The 19,688-nt window shown below is 44.7% G+C and overlaps 1 protein-coding gene across 2 annotated transcripts in view; it reads right to left on the bottom strand.

Moving 5' to 3' along the window:
- Positions 1-19,688, bottom strand: part of Dst (dystonin) — a 405,110-nt gene that overhangs the window by 112,419 nt on the left and 273,003 nt on the right. The window contains exons 37-47 of one of the 2 annotated variants that reach the window (XM_051153028.1): positions 16,063-16,191; positions 14,158-14,246; positions 13,234-13,348; positions 6,816-12,206; positions 6,528-6,677; positions 5,846-6,061; positions 5,522-5,671; positions 3,854-4,087; positions 2,633-2,785; positions 1,056-1,289; positions 354-620 (exon numbers count right to left, since the gene is read on the bottom strand). In XM_051153028.1, the coding sequence (XP_051008985.1) occupies positions 354-620; positions 1,056-1,289; positions 2,633-2,785; positions 3,854-4,087; positions 5,522-5,671; positions 5,846-6,061; positions 6,528-6,677; positions 6,816-12,206; positions 13,234-13,348; positions 14,158-14,246; positions 16,063-16,191 (7,128 nt within the window). Of the gene's footprint in view, positions 1-353; positions 621-1,055; positions 1,290-2,632; positions 2,786-3,853; positions 4,088-5,521; positions 5,672-5,845; positions 6,062-6,527; positions 6,678-6,815; positions 12,207-13,233; positions 13,349-14,157; positions 14,247-16,062; positions 16,192-16,968; positions 19,098-19,688 lie in introns of those variants that run through there. The other variant, XM_051153029.1, reaches the window with a different exon arrangement.

The following is a 19,688-nucleotide window of genomic DNA, read 5'->3' as shown; positions in this document are numbered from 1 at the left end:
GCCAGCTGGAGCTACAGGCAGTCCTGAACTGCCTGACGTGATGCTGGAAACTGATCCTGGATGCCCTGCAAGCACAGCGAGCTGTCTTAACCACAAAACCAGCCCTCCAGCCCTCTTTTAATTTCTTAAACAGGGCCTCAGCTATGCACAGAAGCTGTATGTAATGGTTTACTTCTTACTATTTTTTAGTTGCTTAGAACATACACAGAAATTTATATCTGACGTAACAATGAACCTGAGGTAGGGAAAATCTCTATTCTGTGTGGTCAATAAGGCTCGGTTGTATAAAGCTGTTTGACTCTTTATCGCCCTCCCACACAGAATCTGACGGCATCACTGTTTAAGCGGCACACCTTGACTTTCTGGTACTGCTGGTTGAGATTCCCCTCGGTGGTCCCGGCACGCCCTTCAGCATCTGTCTCCAGCAGGTTCCCATTGACTTCATCCTCTTCACCAGCTACTGACTTGCCATCGCCGTCGTGCACATGGGTTCCGTTCTGCTCCATCAGCTGTGTGGGCTGCATCCCCGCCCTTTCTGAGTCTTTCTCAACAGTCGACAGCCAGTCCAAAAGGCTTTCTATTTTGGTTTTGCTCTCTTCCAGCTGCCTCACAGCTGCAACCTGGGTAAGGAAGGCTCGTAAGTATTAGAGACATGGCCTAGGTGCAACATGTTAAAAAAAAAAAAAAAAAATAAAGCAAGTATCAGGCATTCCTAAATTTACTAACACATATTAGAAACATATGGGAATTAAGCCTTAAAGCAACAAGTAGTTGCGCTGGGTCTACACTGCCTTCAAACGTTCATTTTGAACTTTTATCTATAGTTGACAGCACTCCTCACACCCGAAGTCTCTCAACCGGCTTCAACTTACGGAAAGGCCAAAGCCAACTCTCCCGATCTTTGTATTTGCCAATTATGTACCCAGAGTCCCAGCACTGTAGCTCTTAGCACTAACCACTGCTCACCACCACCCAATATGCTTAATAAATACAAGCAGCTGTCGTGTTAATCATCTCTGGTGAAGTGACAGTATACCACACGCTTGGACATGCACCTTTTCAGTCTCTTCCTTGATGGCTGTCGTCACCGCTTTATCCAGCTCCTTTTTCGACTGCTCCGCCTTTAAATTCAGCTGTTCGAACTTTACCTTTGCCTCGGTTAGCTTCTGCTCAATCAAAGCTTTATCTTCTTGGGACAACTCTTCACCACTCTCTTTTAGAAATATTTCCGTGTTCCTCACTATTTCTGCCAATGCCTGCGTACTTCCTTGCATCTCTCTCTCTAATTCCTTAAAACACACATGAAAAACAATATTCAATTGTATCCTTTCAATTCTTGCAGAACTGTAATTCTTAAAAGGGAGTTACTGCTGGCAGAGAGACTAACAAGTACACTGAAATAGCACACAGAGTATGGTTTAACTGCACTTTAATTTCCAAATGATTTCAAATCCTAGTATTAAAACTGTATGAACCATTCCTGCTTCAGAGTACTTGTGGAACGCTGAAACCATCGAAGCACTTCGTATATAAGCTGTACAAATTTGTGTGAGATTTATATAAGCTTGTTTACAACATAAATTTGTGGTGATGTATATCCTATTTCTAAACACTGATACATGTACCTTGAGACTGTGCCTCACTATGTGGCAAAGCCATCCTCCTCAGCCTCGCAAGTGCCACGCTCACAGGCATACACCACCCCCACATCCTTGATTTTTAATCCACATCTATTACTCAGTAAAAAAAAAAAAATAGGTCCATTAATGAACTGAGACATTTTCTTTTTTAACACCAGGTTACATATGACGTAGTGCTTGCATCTTAGCCCTGGTTATGAGGACACTCAGGACTAAGCTCTCCTCTCTGGAGTTCCAGCTTTCTTTTGCCTGGGAAGTAAAGATTTCCCCTTGTGATCTTCACTCTTGAAAACAAGGGGATTCTGTTTTCATGCATTTTCATTCTTTATAATACACCGCTCCATCTTGATAACATCTTTCTCCATATTCTATCTTGAGTTTCCTCAAGCTTTTGTGCGCCTTACTTGCATGACAGACTGTACATGACACTGTTACCAAGTGACATTAACTGTGGTGGTAACTTGATCCATATTTACTCAGCTTGAATATCAACACTGCAACAGAAGCGCAGCCAGTGCTTAACTGAAGGGAGCTGAGCTCCAGAGATCTGACTGACACAAAATCTGAACCTCCTAACACCAAAACACAGGTTTTCTTATCTGGCATTTTTGTTATTTTACCCCTTTTCCTTAGATAAAAAAGAATGAATTACAGGAAAAGACCCGAGGAACAGGAAAAGAGCTAATACTGGGAAAGAACTCAAACTGGAGCCTATTTCTCCTGATTTGCGAGTGAGTCAACAGGCCATGAAATAGTTCACACCGTAATGTACCATTGACCTCCTTGATGCAGTAGATCACCAAAAAACGTCAAGAAAATTACCTGGCCTGCTCTACAGCGTAAATCTAGCTTTGAGTGTAAAGTTTAAAGCCCTTTCCCAGAGCCCTGGGCATGCGCTGCTTCCGATACGTCTAGTGTCCTTCCAGCGCTCCCAGAGGCCTTCCAGGAGCCACAGCTAACAAGGGTACACGGCTGTGGATACAAAGGTCTACCTCTTGCTTGGACTGGTACTTCTTTAACTCCACCGTGCCATCCCCAATCACAAAGGCCTCCTGGTGACTAATCAGGCGGTTTTCAGTCTGCGTGAGGAGATCACACAGCCCTTGGAGCTTCTCTTTGTACTCCTGTCGACGCTCTGCCGCAACCTAAGATGGAAAAAACACAGCACCCCTTCAGTGGGTGACCTTCAGCTCCCGTCTAACCAAGCCTCTCAGCAGGGTACACTGTTCAAACACCCTCCTCTAAGCCTCTCAAGTATGCTGTAAACATGATAGCACTGGAGTGCAAAGTGAGCAAGGACAGACAGATAGCACAGAATACGCATGTCCCATATACACGCAAAGGGCCTGTTTCGGGTGAAGTTGCTCAGCAGAATACTGGCCATGCATATGTGTAAGAGATGGAACTTCTGACCGATAGGAAGAAACATCGCATTTTCTTAAGCTCTTGAAACCTGCGACACACATAATTAATTCTGCAAAAGGACACCAAAAGAGAAGTTAGTTGTGACTTGTCAGTGAACATATGGATATGTATATATAGGTTATTATGCTACACACAATGCCTGGATGCTTCAAGAATTAAAAAAAAAAATCATTGCATGCATTACTTTTATTTCATCATTGTGTTCTTTGCTCATTACTGCTCATTACTGTAATAGAATTCACTAAATCAACAGATTAATAAGCCAAAACTTGTGTCTTTTTTTTTCCTATTCTGCGCACACTTACTATCTAGCTCACAGCAACAGTAAACCCCGCTCATGCCCCTTAAAAGCTCAGCACAGGTCAGGCATGAGGTGTCTCATCAGTGCTCATAAGACTTCCTGGTAAACATTACTGTTCCTAATTTATTAACAAGCTAAGTGAGAGTAAGTGACTTCACTAAGTCACGCAAAGCAGGGACACAAACTGAGACAATTTGGCTCTAGAATGAATATTCCATTCCTCCCAGGAGGAATGGTACCCAGGGAGAGGATGAAGTCTCTCACCTAGCAAAATGATGTTAAGAGAACATTGGAAAAAAAAAAAGTCAACTGCATGACATCATCAGTGTGAAACCCCTATGCTGTGGCCCACGGCAGGAATTCTGCTCCGCACCCACTCAGCCACATCCAGGGTCCCTCCCTAGCTCGGCATGGTTTCAGGTTACCTAAGTTATGGCTTCACAGAGAAAAAGTGAAACAGGGAGCACAACTCCCCAGGAAGGCAAACCTTCTGATGACCGAGTGCCTGCTCTAGCTGCAGGTGAGCCTCGAACCGGTCCGCCTCGGCCGTTACCAGCTCCTGCGTGTCAAGAAAACGCTTCTGGGTTGTATTTAAGAGTCTCAGCAACTGTCTGTTTTGGTTGGGAGACAGATCTTGCGCGTGATCAGAGATGAAGGACTGTATGTCAAAGGCCGTCGTTTCCAGCTGCACTTTGGTATGTGTAAGGTCCCTCAGCACGTTCTGTGAAAAAAGCAGCACAAGTTGCCAGAGAAGGTAGGCTGTGGTAAAGGTCAACAGCATCAGTAACACTGGGGTCTACTTTCTGCTTAAATATGATCCTTCTACTGGCACTTGAAGGTTTAATGATACTTTTTCAGCATTCAAAAAAATGTACTTATTCATCATCTGGTAAGAGGTTGTGTGTGTGTGTGTGTGTGTGTGTGTGTGTGTGTGTGTGTGTGTGTGTGTGTGTGTGTGTGTGTCTGTGTGTGATGTGTGTGCATGGATATGTGTGAGTGTGTGTATGCCAGGGCACCAGTGTGGAGGTCAGAGGACAACCTCAGGGTTGGTTCTTGCCTTATGTCTGGTTTGAGACTGGGTGAGTCTATTTTTTTTTTTCTGTTCTCTGCTTCCTCCAAGCTAACTAGCCACAAGTGACCAGGATTCTCCTGTCTCCCCACAGAAGCACTAGAAGTGAAGACACGCATCACCCCACCTGACCTTCCGCTGATTCTAGGGATTCAAGCTCAGATCCCCATACTTGCACAGAAAGTGTGGTAAGCACTTCACACAGTAAGTCATCTCTCCATCCCAGTAGTGAAGTATTTAAATGTGATGTTAGCTAAAATATAAAGATAAACAACCCCAAGGTCTCTCCTCGCCTGGTATATCATACTTAAAATGCAAGGGACAAAAACCAAACCAAACCAAAACACCCAAAGATCAAAAACAAGTTCATTCATTGTAGTAAAAGGGACATTAACATCACTAAATGTTAATATTTGCAACATTTCCATTATCCTTTCAATCGTGGTAACATATAACAAGACCACAAGGAACACACACACAAAAATGAAGTAAACAGCCTATAATTTTAGTTTTCCAATTCTGAGGCAAGGAGCCCAAGTGTTCATGGAAATGTTGTTCAAATTAAGAGTGTGTTAAAAAAATATTCAGACCAAAATTTATTACCATACAAATATAACTTGAGTTACTATACTGACTCATTTATAGCTATCTTGTACATATATAATTCATTCATAAAAGGCATAAAAACAGGGCTGTAGAGATGGCTCAGAGGTTAAGAGTACTGACTGCTCTTCCAGAGGTCCTGAGTTCGATTCCCAGCACCCACATGGTGGCTGGTAACCATCTATAATGTGATCTAATGCCCTCTTCTGTCATGGAGGCAGAGCACTGTATACATAATAAATAAATACATCTTTTAAAAAAAAAGACATAAAGACAGATAGATGTCAGTGTGTCAGTGGTAGTGAGAATCTGGTATGGTGTATGGAACAGCTTCTAGAGTTGGAACAAGTAGGAAAAGACAGCTTTTCAAGCAAACGGCAGGAAATAATCCCTTACAGGCTCAGGAAGGTTGTACTTGTCCTGAACACTTCTTACAGTGAATCCACAGGTTTTGTACTTCGTCATAAGAGCTTTGATACTCACCTTAAGAAACTTCACATTCTCCTTAACAAGCTCAGCATCTTGGATGCTCACAGTTTGAATATCCTTCACAGATTTGCTTTTCTCTGATACCCAATCTGAATACGATGTAAGTTTGTGTAGGAAGTCTTCGTGACGAACTGCCAGCTTAGACTAGAAAACAGAATTACATGTTAATTTCTCTCTGACGCCCAAATTCCCAAGTCCTATAGTGATTCTGTTTGAAGAGTTGAGAACTGTAAAAATGTAATACTTAAATGAAATACCTCACAGTACAGTTTAAACTCTCAATCACGTTTTCCTCAGAATTCACCAGGTTATGCCTACCATTTCAGAGTCAATTGCAAGCATGATCAGCTTCATTCTTTCTGAGGATTCACCGCTGAGGTACGAGAAGGCATTCTGTAAACGTTCGTGGCTTTTGCTCAGTTCCTCGCGGTGTCTGCTGGGAAGGTCACTAGGAAAAGACTTTAAGAATTCTTGCGCCAACTTTAGATCTTTTCTTAAAAATACAGCAATTGGAGCTAATCCCAGCTCGAATGTCTGCAAAGAAAAATATTCCACATCTACTACCACTCAGCAAAAAACACAACCCAAACAGAGCAAAAGCAAAGCATTCTCCTTCTTGCAAACTGTGCACGAGGTGACACCACCACCCAGGACCCATCAGCCACTGCAGCTGGGATCTCAACGTCTACCAAGGCCTAGGCTTTGGACCTCAGCCTGGTGCTACAGTGGGGGAATAGAAACTTCAAGAAGTGCATTTAGTAGGAGAATTACGGATTCCCACAGTTGGCGGACTCTCAAAGGGGACAGGGGCACTCTAGTCTTTCTTTCTTCTTCTGCCTTTCAGTTTTAGGTGAAGAACTACCTTGCCACAAACCTAAACGCCACCAAGGGACTGAGGGATCCTGGGCTACAGCCTCCAGAACCATGAGGCCAAATAAACCTTCTGCTTGACGTGATTACTGGTGGGAAGCAGGCAAGCATATTGGTAGGTAGCTCTTACCTCTAACTGCTTGAGCTGACTCTTCAAGGCTTCTAGATTATTACCCACAGATGCCCGAGTGTCTAAGGGGGGTTCCATATCTTGAAGCAAGGCCAAATATTCATGCATTTTCTCAGTAAGTTGTAAACACTGTTGTAACTCATTGGAACACTAAGAACAAAATTGGATACGGTTAATTGCTAGCCTTTATGAAAAAAAGAAATTAAAGCAAACAAAATGTATGGGATGATGCCCACGTGTTTCCTGCTGGAATTGTCACAGGGAAAAAAAATGCACACGTCAACTCACTTTTTCCTTCGAGCTACCATCAGAAGCCATTTCTCTTGATCCAGAAAAACACTCTGAACGGTCTGGAGGCTCCCTGCGCAGTTCTTGAAGCTTCTCTTGTCCTGGCAATGCTGCTGTGTGCACACTACAGTGTTCTACTTCCACTTGTCTTACAGTTTGTGGGTTCGGGGAACAGTGATGTCCTCCTTTACTTCCATGATCACTGCCGACGTACGGCTTTTCTTCCGCAGTCTCAGAAGTAGCACACGGGTTTTGATTGGAGGCTTCAGCCTGTTCTCTCTCAGCTGAATACCCACCAAAAAGCAGCGTGTGAAGGGCCTTCTTAAATTGTGGTGGAAATAATTCAGGGGCCATGCCTCTCTTCTCGGGGTCACGCTCCATCTGAGCTAATGCTTGCATCAACTCGGATGTGCCCGGGGACTCTTGGGTATGCTCTGTCTGCTCCACTATATCAAGAAGCGCCAACCGGAGTCTCGCAACACAGAGAGGATCCGCTCCGCTCTCTGTCTTCACTTCTGAGGAGTCTCTTGGGGAAATGCCAGGACCGGGCACACTAGAGACCTCACTTGCCAACTGAGACAAGATAACTCCTTTGATTAAGTTCTGAGCAGAAGTTTTAGTGCCTGTGCAAGCTGGAAGGTCTCCGGCCTCTTGGAGATCCGTATGAACTTCTCCTAAAGTGCTTTTCAAGATAACCTTCCCATCTTCCACATATGGCAGAGGCAACTCAGGACTAGGAGATTCTCTCTCTTGGGGTCTTGGACCCAAGGCTTGCTCTCCACGTGGCTGATTCTCAGTGTTTTCTTGCTCTCTGCTGCTTTCTAACAGTGAGCAGCCCACAGCTGAAGTGTCACTGGACGGATTTTTCCCTGCACTCACACGGAGCTTAGGATCCACAGAATCCATATTTCCTCCACAGTCCTCCATACTTTTAAGAGGTAAGAGTGACAGTGTGGTGTCACTATTTTCTGGAGGGAACGGAATTCTTCTTTTCCCTTCCGAGATACTTTCCTTGATATAAGTGTCACTTGGCTGCACCTTGGCACCTGGCAGCCAGTCTTCTTGGGGAGTGATTGTCTTTTCCTCTGCATTCGTTGCTGTGCACAAGTCATCTTTCACTGGCGAGGAAGCTCTTGAAACATGGCTTGGGATACTTTTGTTTAGATCCAGTACATCTGCGTTTATAAGCTTATCAGAGTGCTCTATAGAGCTCAACAGACCCTTCGCTTTCTCTGGCCCTCCAGTGAAAAGATCTTCGTCCGCACAACTCTTCACCTCACGAGACGTTACAACTGAGGTCAAGTCAGCAGGAGCCACTTTAGAAACTGAGGTGTCAAATATTTCTGCAAGAGTCTCAAGTAGAACAGGACTTTCACTAATCCGCCTTTGCATACTCCTTGTTTCTCTTCCAAGAGTCACAGTGGGTGGCTTTGGGTCCCCTCTGTGACTAAGTTCCTCAGAGTTCATCAGGAGAGCAGGAAGCTGACTCTTACCCATGCTGAGACTCTCTGTTGCCCTTTTAGTTGGTGAGGGGCTGAGATATCTTTCTTCTTGGTCTGGGCCTTCTATCATCCCTTCTTCTATCCCAAAGCCTATCTCCTGAATGGATGCCTCATCTACCAGCTGCTCGCCTTTGCCATCTCTACCTTTAGCCAGAGCTCTTCCATTTCCTTGCTGGTCCCTGTCACTGACTGTAGATGATGAATGGCTTTCCTCAGAAGGTCCAACTACTAACTCAGTTTCAGAACAAACAATTTTCCTGAAAGACTGATTGATTTTCGGCGATACGTTCTCAAGATAGTCACCTTCAGCTCTTAGAACGTTTGTAGATTCTGGACTTTGAACCAACTTGACTTTTGTGTGCATTACATCACATTCTAATTCAGAATTCAACCCGGTATTATTAGATAAAGCACTTTCAGAGCCAAATGTTTGTTCTGAGGCAGCGTCTTCAGCATTAGACAGCAACACATCTTGAGCTGCCACATGATCAGACAAACTCGCTTTGTCTTCCTTATCAGCGCCATTCGTAAGTTCTGGATGGTTGCTTCTTTCAGTGTCTGGACCTCTCAAGCTAGCTGATTCTGGCTGTAAGACACCTACATGGTGCTGCTTTCCTAGTGGACTGTAGTTGTGCATTTTACCCAGGAGAAACATGTTACAGACATTTTGGTTTCCATCCCTGTGTTCTTTTACAGCTGTGGCATGTACCTGGGTGTCTTCAGCTTCACCCATGGGCTTTCCATTCTCACTTTCTATTCCTTGTCCTCCCCTGTCACCAGCGTCTTCACTGCTGGGGTCCTCATTGTGAGTGTCAGCAGCAGCATCACCCGTGTCACTGCTATCACATACACAGTGCCTGTCGCTTTCTCTACTTTGTACGGAACCTACGTGATCACTGTCAGATTGACTTTCTTGGCTAGTGTCGCACTCTTCTGTCCAGCTATCATCAGGTGTTGACGAGGCTCCTAAGTTCTCTTTCCTTCCTGTAGCATCACTGTCAGTCAATGAGTCAGACTCATTATTTTCAAGGTCAGGCGGGTTTTCCCTTTTGAATGTAGATCCCACTAACTGTTCATTCATCTTGTCTGGGTCAACTGAATTTAATTGTTTCTGGTTAACTAAACATAATTCAGATTTCTCAATACCTACAAGAAATTCCTGGGGACAATGTACTTTGGTCTTCACACTTAAGCTCTCATCCAGTCCTCCTTGAGGAGATACAGGATTCTTCTCTTTTGAAACGTCATAAAAAATATCAACAGAAGGGGGCGTCCCATCGTTTTCCTCCTGCAATGTGTCATAGTCCTCGGGCTGCAAACCATCATGGTCATCATCCTGAAGAACTAGAGAATCATGGTCATCATCTTCAAACAAGGGGGTATCATAAAAATAGTCATCACTCTCCGTGTCTGTGCCCGTGTCACTCGGCTGATCAGCTAGCAGGGACGTCTCATAGTCACCAGCATCAATGGCTTCTTTAGGTGACAGTGTGCCACAAAAAGACGGGCTGGCACCCCACGAACCATCCCCAGGCATCATGCTACAGGAGTAGCTTTCCTCCTCAGACCCAGTGTCCTCGCTTTCTTCTGTTTGTTGAGTATGTTCACTCTCACCGGAAGTACCTGACGTGGCTTCACCGCTGTGACGGTGGACGTGAACGTTGCCACACCCCATATCCAAAGACTTCTGCTCACCGCGCTTCCCCTGTAAGCTGACATTAATAGCTGCAATTCCTAGAAACTGGTCTTGAAATGTTTCCCCTGTACTCTGATCAGCTGACACTGTTTGGTCACTGAATGACAAGCCTGTGTTCTGCGGGGCTTGTGTGTCACTAGAACTCCCCCGACGGTACCCCAACGAATTGTGGCTTAGCAGGGCACTCAGCCGGGGGGAATAGTCAAAGGCAGCCGGGCCCCACTGCTTATCATCTTCACGCTTTCCTTCTCGTAAATCACGAAGTCTATGGGTTTCCGACGTCAGAAAATTACCTGCAAAATCTTGAGCGCTTTTAGAACGGCTCCCTTCATCTGGGCGTGCCTTCGTTTCAAGTTCAGGTTGGTTTTTACAGCCTTTAAGTACATTGTCAGCATCATGTCTGAGCGTGCTCCCTTCCGCATATTCTGGCTGCGTTGAATATGATGTAGGCTTGGGGACACACACAGTGGTTGGACTACTGGGTTTATGAACAATTGTTGTGGTATTTGTTGGGCTTTCTAACCTACACAATTCACTGCTGGTATCATTGTTTCCCGTTTTACAAAACGCTTCATTTACAGCACCCTTTCTGTCTTCAAGGGTCTCTTTATGTTTGGGCTGTGTGTAAGGACATTTATCAGAGCCAGCTGCTGAAGTCGAACACTCCTCCTTTTCTTTACTTAAAGCATAATTAGGAAAGGCCTCGGGGATGGCGAGGAAGGAAAGACTTTCTTTCCCGGGTGTGTCGGCTCCGAGTTCTGCACCACAGCTCTCCAGCAGCATGGCCACAGCCTCGCCCAGGTCTCCGTCGTAAAGCAGGAGCCTCTGGCCTGTGTTTGCATCCATGTAGCTGTTCACCATCAAGTAAGACAGGAATAACTTTTTAGTTTGTTCTGAATTCTGGGTTGCGACCGGCTCTTCGCCATCAGAACCATCCTCTTCTTGCCTGTAATCGTGAACTGTCGATGGCTGGAATTTACAAAAAGAGAGCCATCTTCTGGCATTTCTACAGGCCTCTAAATCTCCTAAGTCTGGCATTTTGTCTGGCAGCGTTATATTTTTTAAAATCGACACTGTGCTGTTATCTATGATTCCCAACTGCTTAGCAGCGTCCAGATCAATGACCTGAGAGCTTTCCGGGATATAGAGAGCAGCGATCTTCTGTCTCGTGTTCAGAATTTTGTAGGCTAGTTCGTTTGTAATCAACTCTTGCTGTAAGGAGGAAGACGTGGGGAATATTTCGCCGGACTGGGGCCAGATGAGTCCCACATAGCCCCGCTGAGCCTCCAGAACCAGAAGTGCACTGCTCGACGTGATCAGGTCACACTGCACAGCTTCGTCTACTGTTAGTCGCTTTGCAGGGCTGGAGTGCATGATCCCGCCTGTTTGAACTTGATAGGTGAGGATACTACTTGCAGTGTCTCTGTCAATCATTCCTTCTGCCATGGCTTCTTCAACAGTCATTCTCTGACCGGAGTTGCAATTGACCAGACCGCCAGACAGAAGCTGTGCTCCTAACAGCCTAAACATGGTCTCGCGGTCTATGAGCCCCTCATGAGCTGCCCTGAGAATGCTGACGCTTCTCCCACATCTCAGTGCTATTCTTCCAGCTTCCTGCGGTCTCACCGGTAAAAGCCACATCCTGGTATTCTCCTGCAAAACACTCCTTTGTACCATATCGGTTAAGGATACCTTCTCAGAAGTGCATGGGTCAATAAGATCTTTGCAAGTATCTTGCCTTTCTAGGACTTTAGAAAACAACGCTGAGGAAAGCAAGCTCTGTTGGAAAGCCTTTTGTAAGGTCAGGTGTTCACCTGTGGCTGGAACAACCAGGGAGCCTGCAGAGAGCAGGATCTCAAGAACTCGGATGGCCATGGATTCTGATATCAGGCCCCGAGCCAGAGAATCCAGCACGGGGATTGTGGCTGGCGAGGCAGTAGAAAGGATCTGTTTTACTTTTCTTAGTTCCTTCAGTTGGCGCAGAATTTGTTCATCCACAAGGCCGTGGCTTTCGGCATCTTTGAGGTCAAAACACTTTCTCAGCTCTGGTGAAATTAAGCCAGAAACCATGAGCTGGGCCTCAAGCAACCTGACCCCTGTTTCATAGTCAATGAGGCCTCTTAACACTGCCTGAAAGACAGAAAGGACCTCTCCGGTTGTCTGATCGATGGTGCCCGCAATCACTTTATCTGGCTGAAAGGGAAATGCAGAAAGCTTGGGTCAGTCTGGTAGCTAAGGCAGTTTCTTGCAGCTTAGGTGGCTTTGTTTTTATAATAATATACTTCATCATTAAAAAAAAGTCCTCTACTTACCAAGGCGGCTTGTGAATGTTAGGCAGGCTCAAATGCACAAGTGATCTATGTCAGTGATCTATTCAACAGCACAGAATGTGATAAAGCTTTGAAAACAACATGCATCTGTGAACTGAAAACTTAACATCTGTGTATACTAACAAGGTTAGTGAGGATACAAGAGAAAGGTGTTGACAGTGAGAACACAGAACACACATCTATCTAGAAGGCAAATCATGCTTTCTGCATCTGGATGGGATCAGAGTCAGGAACAGACTCCATGCTACTGATGTTTACAGCATACGGAAGTTTCCAAAGATAGTAAGACTAAGGAAACAAAGACCTGGTTATGTACTCCCAAAACATGGCAAATTATGTGACAGTATTCCTGGGGGTCATGGGGTTAAATATCAAACACTGTGTTGGGCACATTACTGTGGGCCAGACAATTTTTAAGCAATTTCTTTTTCTTTTCTTTTCCTTTTTTACGAAGATGTGGGAGTACTTTCACTTTAAGACAGGGCCTCTCACCGCTCAGATAACTCTCATGGGTAGTTCTGACAATCAAGAATCTCCACAGTTCATCAGCTGCAGAGATGACCCACAGGCTCTTCTCTAATCATATTTTATAATAAAACACTGAGCATAAAAGTAAAAGAATGGCTTTGAAAAAGAAGAGTTAGAAAACGAATGAGTCCTCGTTCACCATGCAAGGCAGAGATTAAGAAGGCATCGGATGATGGTCAGCATGTGTAAGACCGCATTTCATAAACAACACAGAAGCCTCCAAACTCTCAAATAAATTCTATGCACGTATTTTCCACACAGAACCCCGAGGTGCATTGCCATGTATTTCCAGTCATGCGATTGGTGGGCCCTCCAATGGACCTCACACCTGCCAGTAATGTTACCTTCTCCTCCTCCTCCACCTCTCTCGAGGGTTGCAATTCCTGTTGTTTCAGAGATTCACTGAATAACAAATTGTAGCCTTCTTGAAGAGTGTTCACCTGCTTCTCCAATTCGTTTCTTTCTTCATCTGTCAGTCTACAACATCCACAAAGTATCAAGGGGCAATGTTAGCCTTCAAGTGTAAGTGGACGTAAAGTGTTTCAATGTCTCAGCTACAGTCCTAAAATAGAGCTTGTTCTATATATTTCTCAGGTCTTAAGATGATGATATGTGAAACTAAGGAGCCTATATAAAGTATCCAAGACTCTTTCCTTGGTCTGAGAAAGAGACTGAAGAGTTAAACTAATAGGTCAGTGCCTCCCCAAGAACAAACAAATAAAAACCAGAACTACTACTGCCAAGTTCATGAGGGAAAAGAGTCTTAAAGAAAAAACACAAAATTGTTTTGGGGTAACCATGAAGAGGACATTCCAAGAGGATTAAAGGTGATGGAGAACGCCTTCTTTGTCTGAGTCACTGGTTTAAATAAGTGAACTTGTGAAAAATAGCACTAGAAGACACAATCAGAGAGAGAGACACCCCACTACATCTCAATTACGTATCATGCGCGCCAAGAACACATTATGAAGTTATCCAAAAGGGAGTTTCAGAGTACTGAAGTATTAAGACCCGACTCAGCTTGCACTGCCGCTCACTGGTTGCTAATCTTAAACCTGTCTGAGCCTGTTTGCTGATCAGGGATATCTGAGGATTCACAGGCTGCGGAGTGGTGAGGACTGGCGGTGACAAACAGCTAAGTTCACATTCTCCATGTCCTGTTAGGTAACCTGTGACCCATTCGTGTTCCACTCTTAAAATGTCAGGGGCAGTGCCTTCTGTCTGCTGAATGGCTTCTCAGAACATGACCCTACACCAAATAGAAAGGCTGATGGACGCCTACGTACTTGTCTCCATGTTTAGCCAGAAAAATCTGTGTGCTTTGAAGAGCTTCAGAGAATTGCTCCTTCTTGGTTGATATTTCTTTACTGGAAATCTGTAAGGCAAGAAGTCACATTCAAAGTCTTCCCACAAAAGGAGTATTATATAATAATAATAATAATAATAATAATAATAATAATAATAATAATAATAATAATAAAAATGATGATAATAATAATAACAATAAACATATAATTTTAACCAAGACTGAAGTGCCAGGTGTATTTTCTCGGTGACACAAATAAGTAATCAGTCAGCTGTGAGTGGTGTAGAGGCCTGCCTAAGAGGTCAGCTCTCCTCAGCACACAGAAGAGGAAATACAGTGCCCTCTTGTCACAGTTCTACCATCTGCATAAGGGAATTAAAATGCAACACCACACAGTTCTTGCATCCATCCTGGCCCAATCACGAATACACGAAAGGCCAGGGGCTCAGCACAGCCCAGTACTATCCTTGTATGTGACCATTCTCAAAAAGACAGTGTGATTGGGGGTCACACTCTTCCCAAAGAGGCCTGTAGGTCAGAAGGTAACTGCTAATGCTAGCACCCTCCATCCTGAGCCATCTGTGTCAATGAGAAAAGGAAAACTCATCAATTGGTCCATTTGACCCAAGTTTCCATTCCTGTAAATGAACAGGAAGGAGAAGAATATTGGGCCAATGGAAAGATGCCGAGTATGCTACTTAGTCAATTTACATAGGAAATCTTGTGTGGTTACAGGTAATCACGAAGCTAAGTGGACTCTTTGGAGGACTCAACTCACTCATTACGTGCACCAAACCACCTTTTCCTTCCAGAGAGAAAGCAGGTGTTCTGGTTGACTTACAGTTAAGGTCAAAGGTTATTTAGAAGTGTCTGTGTTCACCATGTCTAAATCTAACTACTGTTCTGGAAAATCTGCAGCCATCATGTGAAGACTCCAGGTGTTTACAACTCCTGCTTCTGGAGGGCCACATTCTCTCAAGACAGCTTGGCTATGGCTTACGTGCCTGTCTGAAGGCTTTCCTATTTGATAGCAAGCAAAGGCCTTGGGAGAAGGCATTTTCCATCAAACAGTTGAGGCAAATGACCTTGAAGAGTTTTGGTTTAAAATGCACCAAATGCTTTCTGAATTCTCAGTTCTTCCATTTGTAAGAAACATACCTCAAGGCCAGTCTTGGTGGCACCGCAACAGTGAGACCAGCCTAGACCTTGCCCCCGCTGGCCCCCCCGCCCCCCAAACAAAGCCAACCTGACAACAAAACACCAACTAGCAGGAATTCTACCATCAACAACGCACTACAGGGATTTATACCTTAATGTCAACGTCCTGAGCTTCAAGTGGCTCACTGCGGAGCAAAAGCAACCCCCCTGCTGTAGTGTCCCAACTAACACTTAGCAACGGGCAAACAGAAGAAAGCGTGAAGAACTGAACAATTCCTTTAAGAGGAAGAGTGTACTGTGCAGTGGTTGGTCAACTAAGCCTTCCTTATGAAACAGAAGAGACCCAGGGAAGAGCTACTAACCACTCAACCATGTTCACACCTTAGGTATGCAGCTGGTACTCTCCATGTCGTTTCTGATGTGGGTGGCATGGGGGACTGATGATATCACTGGTCAGCAATCCCAGTCATTCTAATCAGGGAACTGATTGATCTATATAGGAGAAGGTCCCACAACCCATCGACCTGCTAATAGTGAGGGCGATGCAAGTGGTTCTTGCTTTGTAATAGGACCCCCATTTTCTAGCACATTCTAACTATGACTCTTCGGGCAAACTGTAAAAGCCTGTAATGTAACCCTGGGGGGAACTAAGGTAAAGATTTCTAGGCTGTGCTTTGTAGACGTATGACTCAGCATACCCAGTTAGCATTAGGGCCTCTGTGAGTACCTGTTGCTTAGAGAAGAGAGGTTCCCCAGCCTTCTCCCCATCTCTCAGTGTCTTGCTGATATTTGATACCCATTTCTGCAATTCTTTAGCTTTTTCAACGTGTTGTTTCTTCTCTTCTTCCAGTGACTTCTGACCGGTACGAGTGGTTTAAAAAAAAAAAAAAAAGATACATTCCAGTAAATGACGGATAACTGAGCTTCTCAACTCACCTCTCCTCTCTGCTGAAAACAAGACTATAAGAAATGTTTCCCATGCTGCGCACAGGTTACTCAGATGCTTTATTCATTCACTTAACCTCGTTCATCGGGTCACATGGCAGATGTCCTTGGTAGATGGGGAAGCTTTGGCAATCAGCCTTTAATCACTGCCCTGACCACCCAGCTGCTTCGTGAGTATAACAAATAAGCAAAGTCAACTTTATTCATGAGACACGGAGAGATTTGGGGACTGCTGTCTTTGCATTAGCATTACAATCATGAGTGCCTTGACAGAGAGCTATCAGACCACAGGAAGCAAAGGGAGAGGGAATGACAACACACAGATGAGGCCCCCTCCTCCAATAAATACACAGGGCATTTGTCAGATTTTAATTCCAAAGTCTCAACCAAAGTAAAAGATTACAACGAACACTTTAATATGTAAAGAGCATCCCTGCCTACGGGGGTGGGGGGGGGGCAATTGCCAGCCTCATGGGTCTGCAGGTTCTCTTTGATGGGCTGTGAGGTGCCCTTGAGGCACACAATGTGTCAGGGCATAAAGGTGCTGAATCTATCCAGTGAGAGAAATGAGTCTGTGAATGCGTTGACGACCACCATGTTCACCCCATTTTCTAGGTAAAACCCATTTATGTTAGTAAGATAAAGATTAAAAAAACAGAAAAACAACAAAACAAAACAAACAAACAAACAAAAAAACGACTACTTGAGAGCCAGCTTATCTTTTGTTATTTTCAACTTAAGAATGACCGTGTCTTCTGAGCAGGGAGCTACTTCTAGCCTACAAGAAACTAACAGTGCTTCGAGTTGGTAACACAGTCCCTAGACTGCACACTTCGCAGACACCATCTGCTCTGAGCAGATGGCAGGAAGCTGCTGCTGCTGCTGCGCCACTGCCTCTGCAGGAAGTCAAACTCCCTACTGGGAAGAATAGTAGAGGCTGGAAATCCCTGTCACCAAGGGCTCAGACACTTCTAACAGCTTAAGTCCTGTGTGGAAATCAAAGTCACCTTTCGCCAAGGCTTCTTTATATGTCAATTTTCTTTTAGTCTGGGGACATACTATATTTCTGACGTACGATTTTTGATCTTTGAGTCTGGTAGCCATGAGGCCATCGATGACACCCACTTGAAGAGCCTCTTCTATTGACAGCCTCGAGTGAACCTGTGGCTCTATCAGGCCTCCTGTCAGGTACTGAAATTCCAGACATCGGATTCCCATCTCTTTACTTATGATATTTGCATTCACGGCTTCCATCACTGACATCGTCTTTTTAGTGACAGGATGGCTGACCCCCGTGATGACTAACTCACACTGGCGCAGCTGCTGGGCGAAGCCCTCGTCCACTAGGCCTCTATGCAAAGCCTCAGCCACCCTGTACCTTTGGCCAGTTAGAGGATCAATGATCCCCCCGGTACTGACTTGGGCTTCAAGGCATCTGAGTGCAGTGATCCTATCAACCAAGTTTCTACGGGAGGCTTTCAGTAGGGAGATCCGTTCCCCACTGGCCGTCAGCCAATAGCCCGCAATGGGGCTGTGTAGGTCCTTCTTAGGAACTACTCGGCTCAGCAAGAAGTCAGCCAGTTCTGTCAGTGTGGTGAGGCCTTCCTGATACTTTTGGACCAAGGATTTGTCTAGCGTTCCCTGCTCTACGGCCTCACTAATATTGAACTGCAGACCAGTTTTAATATCGGTCAGCATGTGAGAAGGATGCCCATAGGAGTCAAAAAACGTGGCTTCCCTCCACTGATACTGCTGCTCTGAAAGTTCAAGATAGATGCTTCTGTCAATCAGACCTCTCCGGAAAGCCTCGAACGCAGTCAGTTCCGCCCCTGTTTTCGTATCCACCACAGCGATTTTATGAGTTTTCTCTATGTTGAGATTGGATATTTCCCTCTCCCCAAAAGGCAAAAGAAAGCACTGGCAATCTACATCAAATACACACATCTGAAGTAACTCAGAATAATACAGAACCTGCTTGTTGTTGGGATTAGGAAAAACTCTTGTGTTGCTGGACGGCTCGTGCAAAAACTGTAAGATGGCACTGTTCAGCAAACCCTGCTGCACAGCAGCTTCTGGAGGAACACGGATGCCTCTCACGGGGTCAATGATGCCCCCACTGGCAATCTGTGCCTCCAAGATATGTTTACCTTTCTTCCTATCAAGCATTCTATTTTCCATTGCCTGGAACACCGACAGTGTCTTAGAAGCATGTGGATACCCCAAAACTGCCTTCTCTGCCTCCAAGAGGCTATTCCTGAACTCAGGGTCAACAATGCCTTGAAGAACTGCATCTTCAACACAGTAAGTCTGACCAGAAATGGGATCGATTATAAAACCCGTTGCAGCCTGAGCTTCCAAAAAGGCTAGAGCCATCATTTTGTCTATTATGATTTTCTGGGCTGCAGAAGCAAACGATATTTTTTCTTTGGAAGATTCTAGGTAAAGTCCTGCAATGGAGGTGGCTTTGGTCAAGAACTTGCTAAGACTTTTCTGCACTTCTTCGACCGTCTTCAGACCGAGTCGCAGCTGTTCAACCGTTCTCACATCCAGAAGCTTAGCCTCAGCCAGCTGCCTACCAGTCACGGTGTGCCTGAGCCCCCGGAACTGAAACTCCTCATCTCTAACAGAGCACGCCGGGCTAAGGTCAGAGCTCCGGGAAGTCTCCAGTTCTATGCTTTTCTTAAGGAAATCCCCCTTGTGTCCGCCGGACACTCTAGACCCTTCCAGCATCCATCCACCAGCGCTGGAGCCCAGCTTCTTGTCTTGTTTTAAGGTCGTGACTTCTGTGTGCACACCACATTGTTTGTTCTTAGCTATCTGTAATAGGAATGGTTAAGATGTTAAAAGTTGCCTTTATCAAATATTCTCCACCCAAACACAATCCCTTGAGTAGTAAATAAGTCAAGAATTGCACACCCAGGGTGGGGGCTAATGATATTCAGAGAGACGCATGTTTTAGCAGCTAAATACATTAAAGTAGCATGTGGGGAAAGGTTGAAATGAAACCTGGCCACAGAATATGCTAGAAATTGAAGGTAATATTTGATTCCTCTAGCTTTTTCTTTTTCTCCCTCTTGTAGTGCTGGGCCTTGAACCCAGAGCCTTACACGTTAGGGAAGTCTTCTACCACTGAACTGCACACACAACTATTGTATAGATTTTTTTAAATAGTTATATTAAAATATATACTCATGTAACTTTCCATCACATTTGTCTAATCTCAAGCATTCATAAATCAGTGGAACTTATAGTAAATGCAGCCCAACTGCTGGAAAATTACGCTATTATTTTTCTCTCAGGACTATACACAGCTGGGCACTCAAAACTGTTAAAAAAATCTAGTCTTGGAGAGAAAGAAAAAAAAAAAAACAGAAATAAAAAGCCTGACGTGATACAGCTGGCAAGGTC

Source organism: Acomys russatus, chromosome 11, assembly GCF_903995435.1.
Source record: "Acomys russatus chromosome 11, mAcoRus1.1, whole genome shotgun sequence".
NCBI classification, from domain to species: domain Eukaryota; kingdom Metazoa; phylum Chordata; class Mammalia; order Rodentia; family Muridae; genus Acomys; species Acomys russatus.
This window is presented reverse-complemented; position numbering and strand designations above follow the sequence as displayed.